The 19,402-nt window shown below is 34.2% G+C and overlaps 2 protein-coding genes across 3 annotated transcripts; one reads left to right on the forward strand and one right to left on the reverse strand.

The window, feature by feature from the left end:
• Window positions 1–52: 52 nt before the first annotated feature.
• LOC128896253 (dynein axonemal heavy chain 3-like) lies at window positions 53–15,884 on the reverse strand. The gene is made up of 12 exons (XM_054159485.1): window positions 15,290–15,884; window positions 14,783–15,009; window positions 14,427–14,696; window positions 13,549–13,911; window positions 13,266–13,476; window positions 12,869–13,096; window positions 8,978–12,802; window positions 8,532–8,837; window positions 3,178–8,217; window positions 2,863–3,020; window positions 1,991–2,759; window positions 53–1,167 (listed from the first exon to the last, which is right to left on the reverse strand). The coding sequence occupies exons 1-12, from the start codon at window positions 15,881–15,883 to the stop codon at window positions 871–873; spliced, it is 12,288 nt and encodes a 4,095-aa protein (XP_054015460.1). The 5' UTR covers window position 15,884; the 3' UTR covers window positions 53–870.
• Window positions 1,841–19,299, forward strand: LOC128896218 (microspherule protein 1). 2 transcript variants are annotated; one of them, XM_054159429.1, is made up of 7 exons: window positions 1,841–1,847; window positions 16,875–17,005; window positions 17,273–17,645; window positions 17,905–18,105; window positions 18,234–18,653; window positions 18,750–18,965; window positions 19,062–19,299. In XM_054159429.1, the coding sequence occupies exons 2-7, from the start codon at window positions 16,890–16,892 to the stop codon at window positions 19,149–19,151; spliced, it is 1,416 nt and encodes a 471-aa protein (XP_054015404.1). In that variant the 5' UTR covers window positions 1,841–1,847; window positions 16,875–16,889; the 3' UTR covers window positions 19,152–19,299. The 2 variants fall into 2 exon arrangements, with proteins under 2 accessions (XP_054015404.1, XP_054015403.1); XM_054159428.1 differs by lacking the exon at window positions 1,841–1,847 and adding an exon at window positions 16,683–16,800.
• Window positions 19,300–19,402: the final 103 nt, after the last annotated feature.

Genomic DNA, 19,402 nt, shown 5'->3' on the forward strand with positions numbered 1-19,402 from the left:
GCTGATAAAGAAATGAAACGAAGACTTCTTAAATAATAGCCATAACAATGTAAATACACATTTGACAATATGTAACTTTGTCTTCTTTCCTAGTCCTGTTTCCAATATAGGGAAAATGTACTGAATCGAAAGGAGATTATGTAAAAAAATAAATATACCGTTTTACAGTCAATCAGTTGATTTTCATTCTTTTTTTGTTTCTCATTTTCAAGATATTCGACCGTGTGCATTACTTTTCAGCCTATTCACGCAAGGACCTCGCAAGTACCCGGGGGTCCGTGAACTCTTTAAAGGCAAAAGAAGCATATTATGCAAACGAAGAATTAAAATGCTTCTAATAGTAAGGTCTTACAGTTTTTAATAACCTTTTGTACACATGTACTTGCTCGAACAAGGATTTTTTCCATTAATTTCATTTAAGTCGAGAGTACAATTTTGCAGCGTCAAACCTAAACGTGCCTCGCTCAGCGTCTACATCACTAAATTTACAATCATCCAGTTTTTTATAAAGTTTTATTAATACCGCTTTGTATTTTTAATATAATCATTATTTTTTTATACAATTTTTGTTAAAAGTAATACAAAATAATAAAATTGTGTAGAAAATATATTCATACTAAATTAGGACAAAAGATCTTTTGCACCAGGAATCAAGAGTGTGTTAATGTTTGATTAACTTGATATGGGCCGGAGTTTTATTAAGTATTGATATACTTAAGAGATAGAGAACGCGTGTTCGCAAGTTTGTCTGAAGAGACGGGAAATAGAGTATCAGAGTAGATAACCGGTATGAGGGGTTACTGCCTCGATAGCTTTCAATGGCCTGCTGAATTTACGTCTACCGTAATCATCGCAATATATTCCAATAGTTTAATCATCTAGTTGACACAAGGATGCTGTTCCTCTCTTGATCCAATGGGATTCGTCAATGTGCGTCGGAAGCATAATGTATAATACAAAATTTGAAGAATGACCGGTTGTTGCCAAAACACCACGTCTTGCGCTTGTCTTATATACAGGACAATGATATACGAGTTTAACAACAAACTCAGTTTTTATACCTGGCTGCAGCCATATTACAGGTAGAACATCAAACATTATTTTTGGTTTTGATTCGTCGATTCGTTTCAATTCTCTATTCCATCGTGCGCCTTCCAAAAATAAACCCTGAAATTTAAAAAGAATATTTTTTACTGCTGTTTATATAATAATTTGTGTTAATATAATATTAAAAAAAAAACTGTTTACATATATTACATTTATCGTGAATATTGCATTTATTGTATTTAATGCGTGGTATTTTTACTTTTCTCGTGGAACTTTGAAACTATATTTTGTTCGCGTCAGCTCTTGTTAAAATAACATTTTCCCACTGATCTAGCTAATTGTACTTCTTTGATGTTTGATAAAACGGAATTAAATAAAAATAAATCAGTGATTTTAAGATGACCACAACTACATATGAAAAATAGTTCATTTTATAAATTTACAATGTTAACAATTTATTTTATTATATTTCATAGATTACAGGATTTGTTGAAATTTTAGTAATATTTGTTGCTTCCCTCGAGAAAAAGCTAATGCTTACTTAAGCTCTTTCTACCAAACATTAAAAAATTAATGTTAAACAATACTGTAAAACACATTACTTATGTTTCAGGTTACAATGTCCCGTCAAAATATATAATTTCTCCTAAAAAATTTGTTGAAAACGTTAAAAGCACCACATATTTATCGTGCTTAAGTTAAGTGAGAAACCTATATAAAGGAAAGTAAAATTGATGCAAAAGATTTTTGTGGGATTTGATTAGATATCTTATCGACCAGATAAACAGGATTATGGAACTGTAAATATTAATATTTTAAATATCTGTTATTGAAGGTAGAAGAAAGTTTTTAAAGATCATCTATTTTTTCTAATGGCTTTGGATTAATGGATAAAATATAGTTATTCTTCATAGTAACATGAAGAACATACCGCAGAAATTACCTTTATATATACTCCATGGGATGGGGCAGTATTAACATTAGTTTCAAATGCAGTTAGCTCGAATTCGAAATCTAATTGGTCAATTGGAATCCTTTGTTTGCGTGCATAGTTTTGTAAAACACCCGTAAGAAAAGATTGAGTAAAAAAGAAGCCAGATATCCAAAACACATTTGGCGCATCATTATCTATCCAATTTTGGAAAAATTCCAGCCTATCTATTAAATCATTAACGTAGCTTCCTAATGGCTTTAACGAGGGATACGATTTTTTATGCCAAGCCTCAGGTACTTTGCCAATACTCATGCTCAAGAATACTTCTTCTAATTCAGGAGACATTAGAACTAAACCCTTGATGGCTTTTTGTACATTTGCTAGAGTATCCTTGATTACTTTAATAAGCTCGTTAAATCTAATAAGTTCTTGTCGAAGGACTGTGTTCATACTATTCATATAAAGTACTGGATACTTCTTGGATACTTCTAAAACATTAAACGCTGGCCGCATTTTTGACGAAATATCATCGCATAAATTAAAGACCACTGCATCAATGTCTTTCTCAACTCCAACTCCAATGATATGCGTTTGAGTCACCAGAGCACCTTCGAGTAATTGCATTGATTCTTGATTATCTTTTGTTATATCTGCGTTTTCATGCAAACCATAAACCTCCGGTAGCTGGTCCATTGGCAAGCTACGAATATATTCTAAACACCCTTGGTGATTTGTACTTGGTGGCATGCGATACGTACAACTTGGTGAAAAACAGTACCTATATTAAACAATATTATTAATATAAAAATTAGAAATTAGATGCTTCAAACACACAAATACATATTTCACTAATTAATGTAGTAGAATTGATTAAAACTTACTCTGGGTTGGTGATAACTTCAGGATTGTAAAATTGTTGAAGCAATGAATTTAACAAACGTCTGTCTTTGTCATCGGTTACACGACCGCCGTAATTGCATTCGCCCGTCAAATAGAGAAGAGCATCAAAAGGTACTTCTTCATACTCATTTAAGAAAAGCTAAAGACATAATTTATTTAATGTTAAAAAAGATATTATTATTTAATAATGTTATAAAAGCTATTTTATGGAATCTACTTAAATATAGAATTATATGCTTTAGTTACATGTATTTAAATATGAATAGCAAACTAATAATTTGTTTGTCGAGTATTACCTGCAATTGTAAAATACTTATGCGCAAGTCTGATTCATTAAATTCATAAGGTATGTTCCAACCTAATGGTCCGAAATTCCGTCTCTCTTGAATGACTGCATGAAAGAAGCATAAAGAAAAAAGGAGGCTTCTCCAAGCAAATATCTTGCTGCAGCTGTTATAGAATGTCGTGTCTGATATTGGATCGTTTAGATAGCTTCTTAATAAATTATTCTTTAACCCCTTCGGAGGCTCGTTGGTCATCTTCACTCCATTTTGCAAAATGGAAATTGGAAAGTCATTCGATGGATAACTGGTCAACCATAATCGGAATTTAAGATGCGTAGTTTCCGGTAAGATAATTTCGTCACAGATTCTATCCAGTTCATTCATCCAGGAAACCGCCAAATGACAATTCTGAAGTACCACCCACTCGCCGCTTGCAATTCCTGTGTTTATCATATTTGCTGCTATAGGGCCCTGGCCTTGTCCAAGTGATATTGTCATGAGATTCTTTTTGGATATTCCGTAATTCTCTGCGAATCTTATTAATCCTGCCATTGGGTCGGACCCAGGTGAAAGAATAAAAATGAGAGGGGTTACATTGCTGGAATCGTTGTAAGACGCTTGAAGATCAAACGTTGGAGGTTCTACGAAAAATTTTCCAATATGATGTATAACGAACATCCGCACAGCAACCACGATTTTGTCCGGCCTTATACACCTGAGTATTACAAGCTTCTTTAGACTTTCGGTTTCCTGCTCAAACGGGTGCGGAAAAGAATTTTCTTGAGGATTCGACAAGTCATAATAGGTCTTCCACTGTGACGTGCGCATCTGAAAGGATTCTTTCAATTTTTCAAGTCCACGCAAGTTGGTAGCTTTAACTACGTCAGACCAAGACCTCTCCGTCAACCAAGACGGGTCAGGATTGGGATATGGATTTTCCAAAGCTACACCGCCTGTTAATAAAAATGTCCAAAGATCTTCGTCTACTTTTGCAGCAGCGCGTAATAAACCAATGCACAAAACGAAAGAAAATATTAGTTTGTCCTTCTCGAATAAAGAACGGCATACATTTCTGTAAATACTAGCGGTAAAATACTCGTTCAAGCTTTTTATTCGACTCGTTAGAACTTTAGACTGTTCGCTATTGGCTATCGCCATTACATAAAGGTGAATGAACCATACTAAAGAATATTGATACATAGGATCGATATTTGTCAATTCGGAAATGCAAAAGAAAAGAACAGAACCATGCTCCGAGACAGGTTTATATCCATTACGAGCGTGATCAATTTCTATCGCTGTTTTAGCAGCTATCTTTTGCTTTGCCTGAATATCTTCTGATAGTATCTTCGAAGTCGATAATATTGTAATCGCCGTTTCATCCTCGAGAATGTTACCTTCTGATGTAGATAAAACCTCCAAAATTTTATTTTCGATTTCTTCTAGTACCTTCCTGTTGTTCGCTTCTTCGACGATCAATTGATTTTTCCGTTCCTCGAGAACAGGTAATTCTTTGGCAACAACGATACCTAATAACTGATCTTCGAGTCCTTGGGGAGTAATCATAAAATTCAGCAACGTCACTTTCACCACTACCTCTGGCAAATAATGTGGATTTCGTAAACGTGTCGTGATATAGAATCGAAAATCGGAATTGTATTCAATGACATTTTCTCCGAATTTCATATACAAAATACCACGTTCCTTGTAGACGTTTTTGAGAAGCACGGGTTCTAATATCGCATCTATTTCTTCCAAAATATTTTCCAACAAAATAGGGATACCGAGCTGTATGGAAGTCTCCACAATTTTCACGTAATTTGGATCAGAGAGCTTAATGACTACCAACTTGTTTTCCCTTTCCATATTCTTCACCCACTTATTTGCCTGATTTTGCGGATCGATCATAAGCGGCCATCGCTCAGCGTTTTTCACGATTATGCCATTCTCCACGGAATAATTATCCGCTGGTAAACCATAAATCGTCCACGCTCTGATTTCCACTTGTCTCCCTAAAACATCTATCAAACTAAATTTTGCTCCACAGGGGATCCCAGCTTTCATACAAGAGGAATGCCATTGCGCGATTAAACTATTTCTATATTCTATAGTGAAAGCTCCCAAATAAGCAACCACACCCGAAGACAATAAAACGTCTCCGATAACGTTATATAGACTTTCGCCTAGTGCAACGGCCGTATTACTCCATCTATTTTTTTCTCCGCTTAAGCCACCTAGCAGCTTTTCCGCTCTTTCCAGTTTCTGCATGCAATAGGCGATCTGGTCTTCGAGTTTCTTCTTTTCCCTCATGCATTCAGCGAATTCGTCATTCAGAGACTGCAACTTCTGAGTAACTTCCTGAAGAAGGGCTCTTTTAGCGTTCAGCGCTTCCATTTGCGCGGCGAGAGCAGCTTCCGCTTCCGCGAGCATCGCTTGTTTCGGTTTGACAACTTTAATCACGCGATCGTACACCTCGATGGCTCGCACCCACTTGCAGAGACCCTCGCAAGCAGTGGAAACCTTTTTAATGGCTTCAGGCTGGAAACTTCTGTCGTTTATAAATTTTTCGCGGATCCGTTTCATGTATGCCGGCGGTATGTTGTCTTTATCGAAGTTTTTCAAACTCTCGAGGAATTTCATGTCGCCAAGCACTCTTATGGAGGCCGGCCAATAGTCTTCCGCAACCTGACCAGTTGCTGGGTCTTGGACTTTCTCAGGTTTCACTCCTTTCAAAACGCAAACAGCTTCCATTACCAATCTCACGCCCGCTGGTGGACTTTTCATGGACCGTACGATAGTGATGTCAGCTGGTTTCAAGGTGTCCAGTGCCGCTAAAGCAGCTTCCAATGCGGGTGTAGCCTCAGCCAAGTCACTTTCACAGTCGTCTTTTATAGCTTGCGCGGCAGCTGCCGCTTCATTTGCTAAAGCTTCTTCGGCGGCGACGACTTCTTTCCTTGCTTCTATGTTAATGGTGTCCTGTTCTATCTTGATCATCAGTTTATTACTCAATTCGGATTGGGCCAACAATTTCGGTTGTAACGCTTGCAATTCTTCTTTCATTACAGCTATCTCACCTGCTGCGAAATCTAATTTCTCTAAACCTGTCTCGTATCGATTTTGCTGCAAAGTAATTTCATCAATTTTCTGATCGTACAATGTACACAGCAATTTGATTAGCTGCAAGAAACTGGTTGGTGTCGTATAATATCTCCTACCTTGAGTCTTAAAATAATCGTCGCTAGCCCGAGTAATGCTTGTGTGAAAGTTCTTAGAAATATGGACACATTTTTCTCGTAAGTCCAGATCGATGTTTAAATTTTGTAACGACGTTCGTGCTACCCTTTCTAAAGCGTCTTCTGGCCAGACGGTGTACCAATCAATGGTACAACAATTAATTAGAGAAGGGAACATTCTCAAACGATTTCTGAACGCGTTCCCTATTGGTGACATAGTTATAATCAAGTGTAAATTCTTTACGATTCTTTCGAGAAATAAGCTATAAAGAATCATTGGCGTGATTTCACCTCTTTTCCCACCAGCCTCGCGTCCAAGATTCGTCATTTTATCTAAAATCTCAGCCATCTCCTCGGTGTTGTATAAATTAGGTATGTCAGCAGTGTTTAGAATCATATTTACATCTTCGACGAAAGTTTCTTGTTTGATCTGATGATCGCCGAAAAGAAAGACAGTGGACTTTCCATCGCAACCTACGCGTAGCAATAAATTCTTCATGTCTTCTCGCCATTCGGTGAATCCATAGGTTCTCGTCATTTCTATTTGATAAATCAGATATTCGCACATACTGGTTGCTAACTTGGCGCAAGAGCTTCTACCCGATCCGCCTATCCCTACTAGAAGCGCGTGACCACTTTCTTGTAACAGTATTCGCGAAATACGAGAAATGTGATCGACGGCATATCTAAACAGGACTAAAGACATCGGTGTCTTTGAGAGCATGTTATACTCCATTAAGTAATAATCCATTTTTTGTCTTAAATCTTCTAGATCTGTCACTTCATCATATATTTTCGGGTCAGCATCGGGCTCAATATAATTACCAAAGAACAAATCGTGAATATGAGAACTGTTGATTTCTTTCTCTCCGTCTTTTAACAGTCGAGCGAGTACTTTTTCCAATGGTTGTCGCAATTGATCGTAGCACGTGAACTGGACCATTTTAAATAAAACCTCCTGATCGATGTCATCCACTAATCTATCATGGAACACTCTATATACTTCATGAATCCATAGTCTGATCAACTTGTCCGGATCCTGCATTCTGGAAGCTGGCACCAGAAGTATACCTTTGATAACACGATTAAAATCGCGTAAATTGAAGGTATAATGACTTTTCGCTGGGGTAGGCAAAAAATTTTTTATAGCAGCAAAATATATGTCCATGGTGGCTTGCACGACCATTTTTCCCAATCTCGAGACTTCTGGAAGAAAACCTTTCGCAAAATGCGATTCGAGGATCGCGGAGAAAATTTGCATCATTGTCGTTTCTTGAAACAAATCGATGCCAATTATATGCATGTGTCGAGTCAACCTAGGTGTGACTTCGTTCGAACTTCCTCCGGGTGGCAGCATGGCACAAATTAAGAACATGTCCACCAAGTGTAACATTGTCGTGTCGTGTATGTCGAACCAATGCCCATGGTCAATCCATTGACGAATAAGTTCTATTGGTGGCTGAGCGCCGTAGATTTCTTTCTGTGGCACGCTTAGGTCATCGACGAAAAGTATACATTTCTTCCCCATCGGCGGACCGTAAACCCCCTTCCTTCTACGATCCAATCTGGACATCACCATTTCTTGAGTTTGAAAAGCAGTAGTACAAGCACTGAAGTTTATAACATTTTCTATGTATTTGTCTCTGTTTAATGATTCCAGATAATCCAAAATGACAACGGACTTCCCAGTACCGGTAGGTCCCACAAATAAGACAGGTATCGTTCTATAAAGCAGGTTCGTTAAGAAGAAATTCTGGATGATTACTTCGGTAGTTGGTATGATCAGTCGGCTAGATTTCACGTCACTTAATAAAGACATCTAAAACATGAAAACAAATGCCAAACTTGTGTCATTTTAAGTTTACAATAATACAAACACGTAAGTACATAAATGTACAGTGATATATTATTATTTTATTAAGGAATAAAAATATATATTAAGAAAAATGTAATTTATAATAATAATAGAAAATAATAAATAGAATAAAAAAAATGATTTTTTAAACTTTTGTTCTTCATCATATTCGATAGAAGAGTATGTTAATATTATAAAATTAATCATTAAGCACTTTCATTACTGACATTTGGTTTAGATTAAAAGATTACAATATTTTTGAAATTCCTAAATAATACCTGTAGGGTTGGGTCTGTCCACGATATCCAACAACCATTATTTCTTTTGTCATATACGTAATCATAGACAGTACCCTTATCAGGGAAAAGCTGTTGTTTTGACAATTTAAATGCTTTCGGTCTGGGATGTTCATCATCGTTACCAAGTAATAATTTTCTTAAATAAACATCGAAAATCTTTCTGCTCTCACCCGTTAATGTTGAGCACATCCCCCAAACTATACTGAATAGCAAAATACATTGAAGCCATACCGTACTGACTTGTGTCTCTTCATCCAACATTGCTGTGAGAAGTCTTGTAAAAGACTAAAATAACAAGTTCAAGTAACAATTATTAAATTAAACTTTTATCTAAAAAACAAAAAACAAAAAAAGAATTGAAAAAGAATCGATAATATGTGTAATAATTACTTAAGAATGATACTAAAAATGTATTACTTATTTACCAGAAACATATGAAGCTCAGACATTTCTATGAATGTTTTACAATAGCGTTTCATGAAAAACAGAACTGCCTCTGTTAACCAGTCGACCAATTCTATGACAAGTTCACACTGCTCGAAAAGTAACTTGTTTTTAAGATATCTTTTATAGGCTTCAAATAATGGATTCCAGCCAAGCTGAGATGGTTCCATATAAATCATTCCACATCTGCTAACAGTAGCTGGCGAAGCATGCTCTAAGTCAGCCGGTTCAAATATCATATTCATTTTGTTTGACATTGATATAATTTCTCCTGACATCAAACAAAGTTTTTTATTGTCATCGAGCACGGTATTCATACTCTCAATCCATATTGCGTCAACAGGGCCATCAAACACAATCCATTTACGATCTACCGAGAAAGATTGTGCAAATTCTCGGAAAATATTAGCCAAAACACCATCGCTCCATTCGTGGGATACTGGATCAAAATTACCATAAAGCTGATCCAGAGTGATAGCTTTCGGATTGATTATTTTATAAACAGTATGAAACTCTCTCATAACAGCTCGTCTTTTGCCAGCTAAATCACCCAGCGAATCCGCTAAAACTTGATACGCCTGCGTTTTTCCACTTAACGTGCGTCCAACGATCATCAATCCGTGGCGTACCAATAGCATCTCATAAATTTGAACTATCTTCTCTATATACCAATCTGTAGCTATTAGATTTCGTTTTTCTAAAACAATCTTTAGCAAATCTATCAGTTCATCGCGATCCGGTTGTGGCAATTCAATACCCGGGAAAAGGTCTGTGTAGATTCCATTAAACAGGGGAACGTCCTGCGCCAAGAATTTCGGAAGATTCACATCGATGATAGCTCGAAGAACTAACATAGACTCGTTTTGCGTTGGATACTTTAATTTCAAATTTCCAGCGGCAACCAGTACAGTCTTCACAGCTCGCATACCATAATCGTAATGATTCTGCGAGCTTAATTGTTCGGAGCACAGTTTATACGTATGAACTATTTTTTCAGCTAAATTTTTGGCGTCTATGAATCCATAGGAATATAAAGTGATTTCTCCTATCATTGCGTAGTCCGGTACCATCATTGCTACGGAACGAAACAAAACTTTCAAATTATCGGGTAGTTCTTGACGACCAGCGTAACCGGGATTCATCGTTATAATAATATAGCACGTGGGGTCCAATTTTATTTCTGTGCCTTCGAACAGGAATTTCTCTAATTTCATGCTTATAGCCATCTGTATTGATAAAATCTGCTGGGCAATTACAGAAAGTACTTCTAATTCTATTCTATTAAACTCGTCGAAGCAAGACCAGGCACCAGACTGTGCGAGGCCTTTGAAAAATTTACCCATCGCCAAGTAGTCGAGGCCGTCCGAGCAGTTAAATACTACACATTGCTTGGCAACAGCTTTCGCAAGATCTTTTGCAGTTTCTGTTTTACCAGTCCCTGCTGGACCCTCGGGTGAACCACCAAAATTTAATTTTAATGCACCCATTAAAGTTCTGTAACATCGATCGGTCAACGGTGTTATCACCAGTCTTGCCGTATTTCCAAGATATTCAAAAGCATATGCTACGTTTGTTGTAATAATTGACACGGTAATGCTATTATCCAACCAATAATATCTTAGCTGTGATATCCAATCGAAATCCATTACGTTGGTCACCTTCTTATCGATGAGTAACCGAACGACGTCTCGTGCATGCACATCCATTACGATCAAAGCATTTATCGTTATTCTTGCACCTGGGTCTAATTTACCTCTTACCAGGGTAACAGCATTCTCTATTTGAGAATTGCACTTTTCCAAATATTCTGAAGTAGAATGATTTTCGAACGACTCGCAAACTTCGCTAGTCCAGTGGGTCTGACTACCACAAATGACTATTTGACTAGGCCAAGAGAATATCCATTCTTCTCTAACAGTCGTGAAATATGCAATGATGCTTTCCTCAGCGATATCGCGAAGAGAAGTCACCATAAGTTTCTCAACTTGGCTCAACCATCTTTCGACCATACCTTTAGCATCGGCTGGATAGATCTTTCCACTGAAAGGAACGTATTCATCTTGGTCTGACAACATTCCAATAATTTCTTCTTCGCTGGTAAACCGTAATTTGTTTATTCCTTCGAAACATTTCTTCAAGTGTGGTTGCACCCTTTGAGGATCTTTAGTTTCAGAGAGTATCTCAAGAAGTTCGTCGTTTGACAAGAAGAAGAATCTTGGGAAGAACAAGCGTTTCTTCTCAAGATAATCGTTCAAACCTTTCTGAATTTCGTCTAACAATGTATTGCAAAGCTTAAACTGCTCCAGCATCTTTGGCAGAGAAGTTGCATCGAGTACCCGTTTGTTATTGACGACGTATGCCATAATGGCACGCCAAATCTTGTCCATTCTTCGGAAATTATTTGCTTCGGTTGGCATTTGACGCATAATATCTTCGCTACTAAAAATCGGCTCTAAGTACATCCACGTTGCTTGACACGTAAGCCATTGATCAATAATGTCCTGCATCAATAGTAACTTGTCTTCCCATTCTTGCATTTCCCAATCGAAAGCTTTCACAAAAGGGGAGCTTCGCATGGTCTGAGCCTTCAAAGTATGATCGTCCAATAACACTTGAATGTCGTCCACAGCTGTTAAAATGAAGACGCCTGTCTCGCGGTACGGCGTTAATTCGAACGCTATCTCAGACCACTCTTCCTTCATCTTTATTAAATTTTGCTGCAGAGCGTGTTCTTTGACGGCAGCAGATGCTATGTCTTCGAGTTTATTTATATGAATCGGTAACCCAAACTCTATCATGTCGGAAAGGTTGCTGGTATCCGTAAGCACTATGTCCACGTTAACTATTTTACCGATTTGTTCCCAATGGCGTTTTTGCAATCCAGGTGTACATATGATTTGTAACACTGGTACAAGTTGCTTGAACTTTTCTACCTTCCCGCGAACCATTTCTACGATTCGTCTTGCGCCAGGAACATCGGTTAGTTGCCGTGACAATCTATACAAAGTTCGCCAAGTATTTTCAGTTGTTTCGTTGATTTCCTCCGCATTAAGGCCCGCGAAAGGACCGTAGTACCATTTATCGTAATTGGTATGAAAATCTAACGCGGTATGCCAAACGGTATCTAACATATTAACCATAGCAGACATGGCGGGCAAAGGTAAATACGGACTTAATTCAATATCTAATAAAGACTCTTCTTCGTTAATCTCTTCGGCTTCCTTCCTGATTTCCTCCATTCCTTTAGAAAGTTCCTCGGCTTCCTTTGTCGCTTCCGTCATCTCTTCGATTGTTAACACCGGTGGATCCTTCTTTTTAAATTGATCGATTGCTAATTGCATGTTGTGTATTTTTTGTTCGAAAGTGTCTTTCTTTATACGCAGGAGTTCTTCAAGGAATTCTTTTCTCATATTTAGTCTCGTATTGGCTAACTCCATAACAGTTTCCATTTCTTTCGGCCATGTAATGGTGCGAGAGTTTAATTGAATGTCCTCGTTCGTCGGTGGTTGGTAACCAAAAAGGAATAACAGTAATTCGATAGAACGTGCCAATTGTCTCTTCATATTGAACATAGTCGAATCTCGACTTTCGCATAAGTAGCTATACAATTCGACGACTTCTTGCGTTTTTTCGGGCATTTTTGAAATATTTTCTGCTATCGTGTCAAAGTTGGAGCACAAATCACGATTATTTGAACGCAACTCATTTGCAAAGAAATCACAAATTTGCGTGCGAAGATCATAAAGAACTTGTCTTAGCGCATCGTTTACAAATGTACAATCGATTTCTATCATATTGAGAGGAACCTAAAATAAACTATTCTAATCAACATATGACACAGTAACCCAAACAGTTTTCACTTGTACACTTACCTTATTACGAAATATAGTAATTTCTTTTCTAAGCATATCGTAACCCTTTATTTTTTGCTCGAATTCGCGTAGAAATGGCATTGGTTCCGTCATAAAAAATTTATCTAAACTTTTTTTTGCTTGTCCGTCTATAATGTACAATAAATTTTCATAACACTTTAAATAAATTTGTGGACCCATGATATGAGCACTGATAACATCTAATATATCAGTGATTATCCGTAAAACCTGTGACATTTATTAAAGTAATTGGGGAATTACATATTAAAGTATTGCAAATTATTTTCTTCATAACTACTTTTAGTGTTTAATTACACTATACTATTTATCAAATCATATTATTTACATTAAGAATAACTAATAGGTATATTAACACTTATATTAATATTGTTTTCACCTCCTGTTCATTCCGTGATACAGAAAACAAGAAATCCTTCTTCTCTAATTCAGGAAATAACATAGTCTCAATTTTTGGAATTAATGTTGCAACTGTGATGATTTTATCAATGCATTGGGAAATTATCATACGTACTTCTGGAATACTTGGTTTGCAATGTAAATAAGGTGTACCAAGTTCTGGTTCAACTATTATTGTTAGAAAAGGTGGCCTGCAATATGCCGGTAGTAAATATCATTTGAAAAAAAAAGCGAAGGCCAACTAAACACAAGAAATCACTTACTTGAAGAACATGAGATCTTTATAATCACCTTCGAAATTATTTCCATTGTTGTATTCCATAAAAAATTCTCTGATATGATTCAGTGTCTTCATTACTATCATTCGTAATTGTTTAGATAAAAGAGTATTTACACTTAAAAAGTATCTTTCGATCAATGCTGTAGATGCATTATAGTGCTCCTCAACTAAGCAAGACCAAGTACACTTTTTTTCCAGAAAAATTTCAGCAATATCAGCCAACCATTCTTTAATAAGTTTATTCATTGCTTTATCGCATAATAAAATTACTTTACTTTCTATGTCAAATGCTGAAATAGGAAGATTTCCTATGTCTTCAATGCTGAATATCATCATATCTTGATATCTGGAAAATTAAAGACTGTAGTCTTCTTTCATTAAAAAATATCTTAATATTGAAATTTTTGAGGAAGTGAGATATAGTACTATTTTTTTTCCAAAGTACAGTGATGTCTGTAAAGTTATATAACAATTGAAACTCAACTCTTGTAACTTGAAAGAGAAGAAATAAAAAACAATATATAATTTACTTTGTATATTCCTCACCTATCTTAAAAGCATTAAAGTATGTTATGTTGAGTGTCAATGTCACTGTAAGGTCCTCATAAATCCGATTTGAGTAGCCTTATAATGATAAAGTAAAGGATATACAAATTTTACTTTCATATCTTTATCACACAAATCACTGTTGCCACAATAGCTGCTCCATGTCAATAATTCCAGAAAATGATGGAGGTAATCTTCCTGCAACTCAATGAACACAAATTGCTGCAACTTATGATATCACTGTACTTTGCTTTTTGAAAGTAGTGTTGAAAATTAGTTCTTTAGAAATAATTGACGGTAGAATACATATCTTACTTAAAGAAATATAAATCTTGAATATCTATCAGTATTTCATTCCCAATAAATAGATTATGTAGCATGAAATGTTCAGCTAATAATTTAGATTGATGCCAAGGAAGAGGTGCACGTATAATTAAAACTGGGTATTCCACAGGTGATTGTTCAATGCGTAACCTTCTTCGTTCATCAATATCCAAAATAATACAATCAAGTATAGTATACTGAAGATATTGTTTATAAATATCAATAATTTCTAATTTCAACTGTTCTATGTGTTCATCAAAACTGAAAATAGACATTTTTAATACAACAGTAAGACTACATAGTAAGTAGAAGATATTTAAAAGTAGCATGATTATTTGCATATTTACTTTTCTCGATTTCGCAATCTACCAGTAATATATTTCTTTGCTTTTTCAAGTTGATTAATGTCATAATAACTTAATTCATCGTCGGTAATTCCCCTGTTACTTAAACAAATTATCTCATTATCTTCTCTTGTAGCTAATAGTTTTTGTCTTTCATTAATTTCTTTAAATAAAATATCTCTTTGTTCCTCTATCGATATCGGAATTTCTGCTTCAATTTGTCGATAAATCTGTAATTTGAATTCCAACTGATGTTGTAAAAAAATTCATATTTATAAAACAAGATAACATAAATTTTATTTCTTTTAGATCAGTATTACCAGCCATATTGGCATTACAATATAACCAACTTAAACTCAATATAAAACTACAATTTATTGTAATAGAAACACAATGATATAGAACCTTGTTACTCCTTTATATTGTTTCTGCCTTTGTAGTACTTCAATAGTACTTCAAATAGGATACTTTTTTAAAATTTTGTTTATATGAATAATAAAAATACATTACCCTCTTTTCTGGTAAAAAGCCTCTTTCTTGCTTCATTTCCTTCAATTTTTTAAGCTTCCCATCTTTTTTAAAAATTTTAGTAACTTGTTCTTGAGCTTTTTTCCATAACCATGTACCATCAGCTAAATCTCTCAAACTAACAATATTATTTGGTAACCATTGCATACTCTCTTTTGTAGTTCTTCGTTGTACATTTTCTTTATAATTTTTATAATATTCCCAAGGTGGGTATGTAAGATTGTGTTCAAATGTAAAAGACCTCTCCTTTAAGAGCTTTTTTTGTTTTATTGAATTCTTTTTCTGAAGTTGGTATATTGTAGATGTAAATGTACTTCCAACATCTTCTGACAATTTTATATATCTATTTAAATGTTTCTTTGATGAGATTTTTGTCCATGAATGATCTCTTGAACATTTCTGCTTTTTTGTTACTTGTTGACAAGGTAATAATTCTGATGATTCCTGTACGGATTTGACTGTTGGTATCCATGGTATTTGAGTAAAATCTTTATCATGTTTCTTTATATTCATGATTCTACAAATCAACATATAAAGAATATTAGATACATTGTATACAATACATAATAATGGCATAAATTATGGTAGTAAATCGATAAAATACATTAACATTTCTTTACAGAAAATGATTTTATATAATAAAATGCTAGCTCGTTTTGTTTATTAATCATTATATTCATAAAACTATTTCATTATAAACATTAATAATAATTCTTTTTCTACTATATACTATATATAAACAAAAGTACTATTTTTACTTATTAAATTATGATTGAAATGGAATTAATATAAATCATATCACACATTGTTTTATTAGGAAATATTTTATTTTGACAAATCGGTAAATCTTAATATGCAAAGTATGATCTATTTTTTTACATAAATACATTACCTTTGTTTAAAGGAAACTATGCAGAGTATGGTTAATATTACAAAGTAAGAAATGTAATACAGACAAACAAAACTGTAACCATGGTAATAATATTTGGTAATAGCTACGATTTTCATGACTTTTTAGTATTAAAAGAATAAAGTCAGAGTAATTTTGAAATATATTTATTTTCTTTTGATCTAACCTTATTTACATTTTACATAATTAAAACTTTGAATAAAGAATGCTGTATTAATAAATTATTAACTCAATGCAATTTATGAAGTCACAAGTGAATCAATGTCTTGAAAATGTTAACCATAATATTTACAATTTTAACATGTTGTTTGATTTGTTTTAATATTTGGTTAACAGTTATCTATTCAAATTGATCCAAATGTTCTCTTTGAATATCCCTCTTATTTGAACGCCATTATTTAATTCTGATTCACGCCACTAGGCACTTTGTTGAAGGTCCATTAAAATTTAGAGAGAAACGTATCTATGATGATTATACTGTATGCATGGTTTGGAATGCATTAAGTGTCGAAATATTTGTTTATTTAAACTGAATTCAAGTATTAATAAAATTCGGTTGAGAATTTATGTTTGTTAAATTATTGTAATTATTGTACAATTGACTGTATAATGACGTAAATTACTTATGCAGGGTTGTAATTTTTTATTTGCGTTCAGCTAACCTATAAAAGTATGGATATTCCAACTCCTTCGAGTCTAAATCATGGATTTCCTCACGGTAATGATGGATTTTTAAACATACCCATTGAATCCACAAATTTGGATGCGTTATCGACAAAACGTAGAAGGTGCTTATCAATCTTTATTAGTTTTTTGTAAATAAATTATTTTTTCACATTGTACGTTATTGTATACAAATAGAATAACTGTTTTCGAACTATATATAGTGGTGCGAGTTAGTTTATTAATATTAAAAAATCAGTAACGCTGTTATTTTCAATAGCAATGTTTGTAAAAGAGGAAACTTCCATGAAAATCTAATTCTAATTCTAAATGTAATGGAATGTAAAGTTATCAAGATTTACAATTATATTTAATTATTATTATAATTGTAGCTCTTCACGCACAATTAAACGTAGGAAATTTGACGATGAGCTTGTTGAAACAACATTTAACTTACAACCGCCAGCTACAAGTGCAAAGTCTGCCTCTAGATCTAGAACTATTTCAATTTCTACCACTCCAATGGAATGTGTTCCGCAACAAAATGTTCCAAGTCCTATACCAATTTCTGCAAATGTCTCTCAATCGGATAGATGTAATCGACGGACAAGTAGACCTGGTGGATCAAATGCACCGGGAAGAAAAAACAAGAAGAATAAAAACCATTCGCATTCTGTAAATGCTACAAAAGATCTGGGAAGGTGGAAACCTACAGATGATTTAGCATTAATCACTGGTGTACAACAAACAAACGATTTAAGAATGGTATTTGTTGGAATTTTCTTACAAATGTCTAGAATAGCAATTTAGCTCTTTAAAATGATTTGGTAGTATTAAAATTAAAGACAAATTGCAGAAGTATGATAAATACTGGTTCATTGAATTAGAAGAATTTGAATAATTAAACAAATTTGAACTATTTACTTTGATCAGACATTGGTCAGAGTTACTTTTTATATTAATTCTGATATTAATTCTGTGTATAATGTTATAATAGTATACAAAACATATTGGTATGGTATAGGTCCACAGAGGTACAAAATTCTCTTGCCGTTTTACATTACAAGAAATACAACAAAGATGGTATGCTCTACTATATGATAGTGCAGTTTCAAGAGTAGCAGTGCAAGCTATGCGTAATTTACATCCAGAATTAATTGCGAGTGTACAAGCCAGAACTTTATATAGCAAAGCAGAAGAAGATCTCCTTGGCACTATAAAATCGGTAATTAAATTAAGAAAATTTTCTTTATTAATAATCACAATATATACTCTATTTGATTATTATTGTCATTATAATATTTTAACTCTTCTTTTATTTTGTTATACATGGTATTTTTCATTTCTTTGCAGACTTCTCAACCAACTTTGGAAGTATTTCAGGAACTGTTTGAAGCAAATGCACATACATTTTATTCTGCTAGAACTGCGAAAGCTTTGTTAAGTCATTGGCAATTAATGAAACAGTATCATCTTCTTCCTGATCAAACTGCGCAAAGTTTGCCGCGCGGTGAACATGTTCTTAATTTTTCTGATGCAGAAGAAATGATCAATGATACAGAGTTACTCGAACAAAAAGATGAGTTTGTAGATGCAGAACTTGTTACAGTAGATAGAAGAAATAAGAGAGAGATAAAAGTGTTGGAAAATGAATTGTGTAGATGGCAGGTTCTAGTTGATAGTGTAACAGGAGTGAATCCACCAGATTTTGATAATCAAACCTTGGCAATACTTAGAGGAAGACTTGTTCGATATTTAATGAGATCACGAGAGGTAATTTTGTAGATAATTATTAAGTAGAATAATGTATACTAAATGAAATTTCCGTTTTCAGTATTTCTATGTTTAAGTATTTATTTATTCGTTTAGATTACTGTAGGTCGTTCGACAAAAGACCACAATGTGGATGTAGATTTGACATTAGAAGGACCAGCCTGGAAAGTTTCACGCAGACAAGGAACTATTCGTCTAAGAAATAATGGGGACTTTTTTCTTTCTTCGGAAGGAAAGCGACCAATTTTTGTAGACAGTAGGCCAATTCTTGCCGGAAATAAAATGAAGCTTAACAATAATAGTGTAATCGAGGTATTAAAATTTTATTTTTCAATAAGAGATTAATATATATTAATCATGATAGCGCTTCTTTAGCAGGACAAATTTTTATAATATCTTCATTTTTAGATTGCAGGTCTCAGGTTTATATTTTTAATAAATCAGGAACTTATTTCAGTTATACGCCAGGAAGCAGTTAAACTGAATTTAAAGCCATGAACATTCTATTTCATTCCTTAATTAGTACTCGACATTATTGTAAGCAAAATATTGTTTAGTATATATTTATTACATTATACAGGAGCTTTGTATAAAGTACACTGAAATTGTTCAGTTAAGAAAATAATAAATTTTGCTCAATTTCGTATTTTGTAGTTTATATATTTTTTCTTACTAATATTCGTGGTCGTTTACAATAATGGGCGTTAATAATCATACAAACAAAATATTTTATCTCAAACATGGTATTA

The sequence above is a fragment of the Hylaeus anthracinus genome, unplaced genomic scaffold (genome assembly GCF_026225885.1).
Source record: "Hylaeus anthracinus isolate JK02 unplaced genomic scaffold, UHH_iyHylAnth1.0_haploid 0, whole genome shotgun sequence".
NCBI classification, from domain to species: domain Eukaryota; kingdom Metazoa; phylum Arthropoda; class Insecta; order Hymenoptera; family Colletidae; genus Hylaeus; species Hylaeus anthracinus.

Excerpts from the sequence above, each read along its gene's own strand:
- LOC128896253 (XM_054159485.1), bottom strand. The coding sequence starts at position 15,883 with ATGCCATTATTATGTATTGTATACAATGTATCTAATATTCTTTATATG. Across the intron at positions 14,697-14,782 it reads AGATTGCGAAATCGAGAAAA|TTTTGATGAACACATAGAAC; the intron begins GTAAATATGCAA and ends GTCTATTTTCAG. Across the intron at positions 13,097-13,265 it reads TATCACGGAATGAACAGGAG|GTTTTACGGATAATCACTGA; the intron begins GTGAAAACAATA and ends TAAATGTCACAG.
- LOC128896218 (XM_054159429.1), top strand. The coding sequence starts at position 16,890 with ATGGATATTCCAACTCCTTCGAGTCTAAATCATGGATTTCCTCACGGT. Across the intron at positions 17,646-17,904 it reads AAACAAACGATTTAAGAATG|GTCCACAGAGGTACAAAATT; the intron begins GTATTTGTTGGA and ends GGTATGGTATAG. Across the intron at positions 18,106-18,233 it reads TCCTTGGCACTATAAAATCG|ACTTCTCAACCAACTTTGGA; the intron begins GTAATTAAATTA and ends ATTTCTTTGCAG.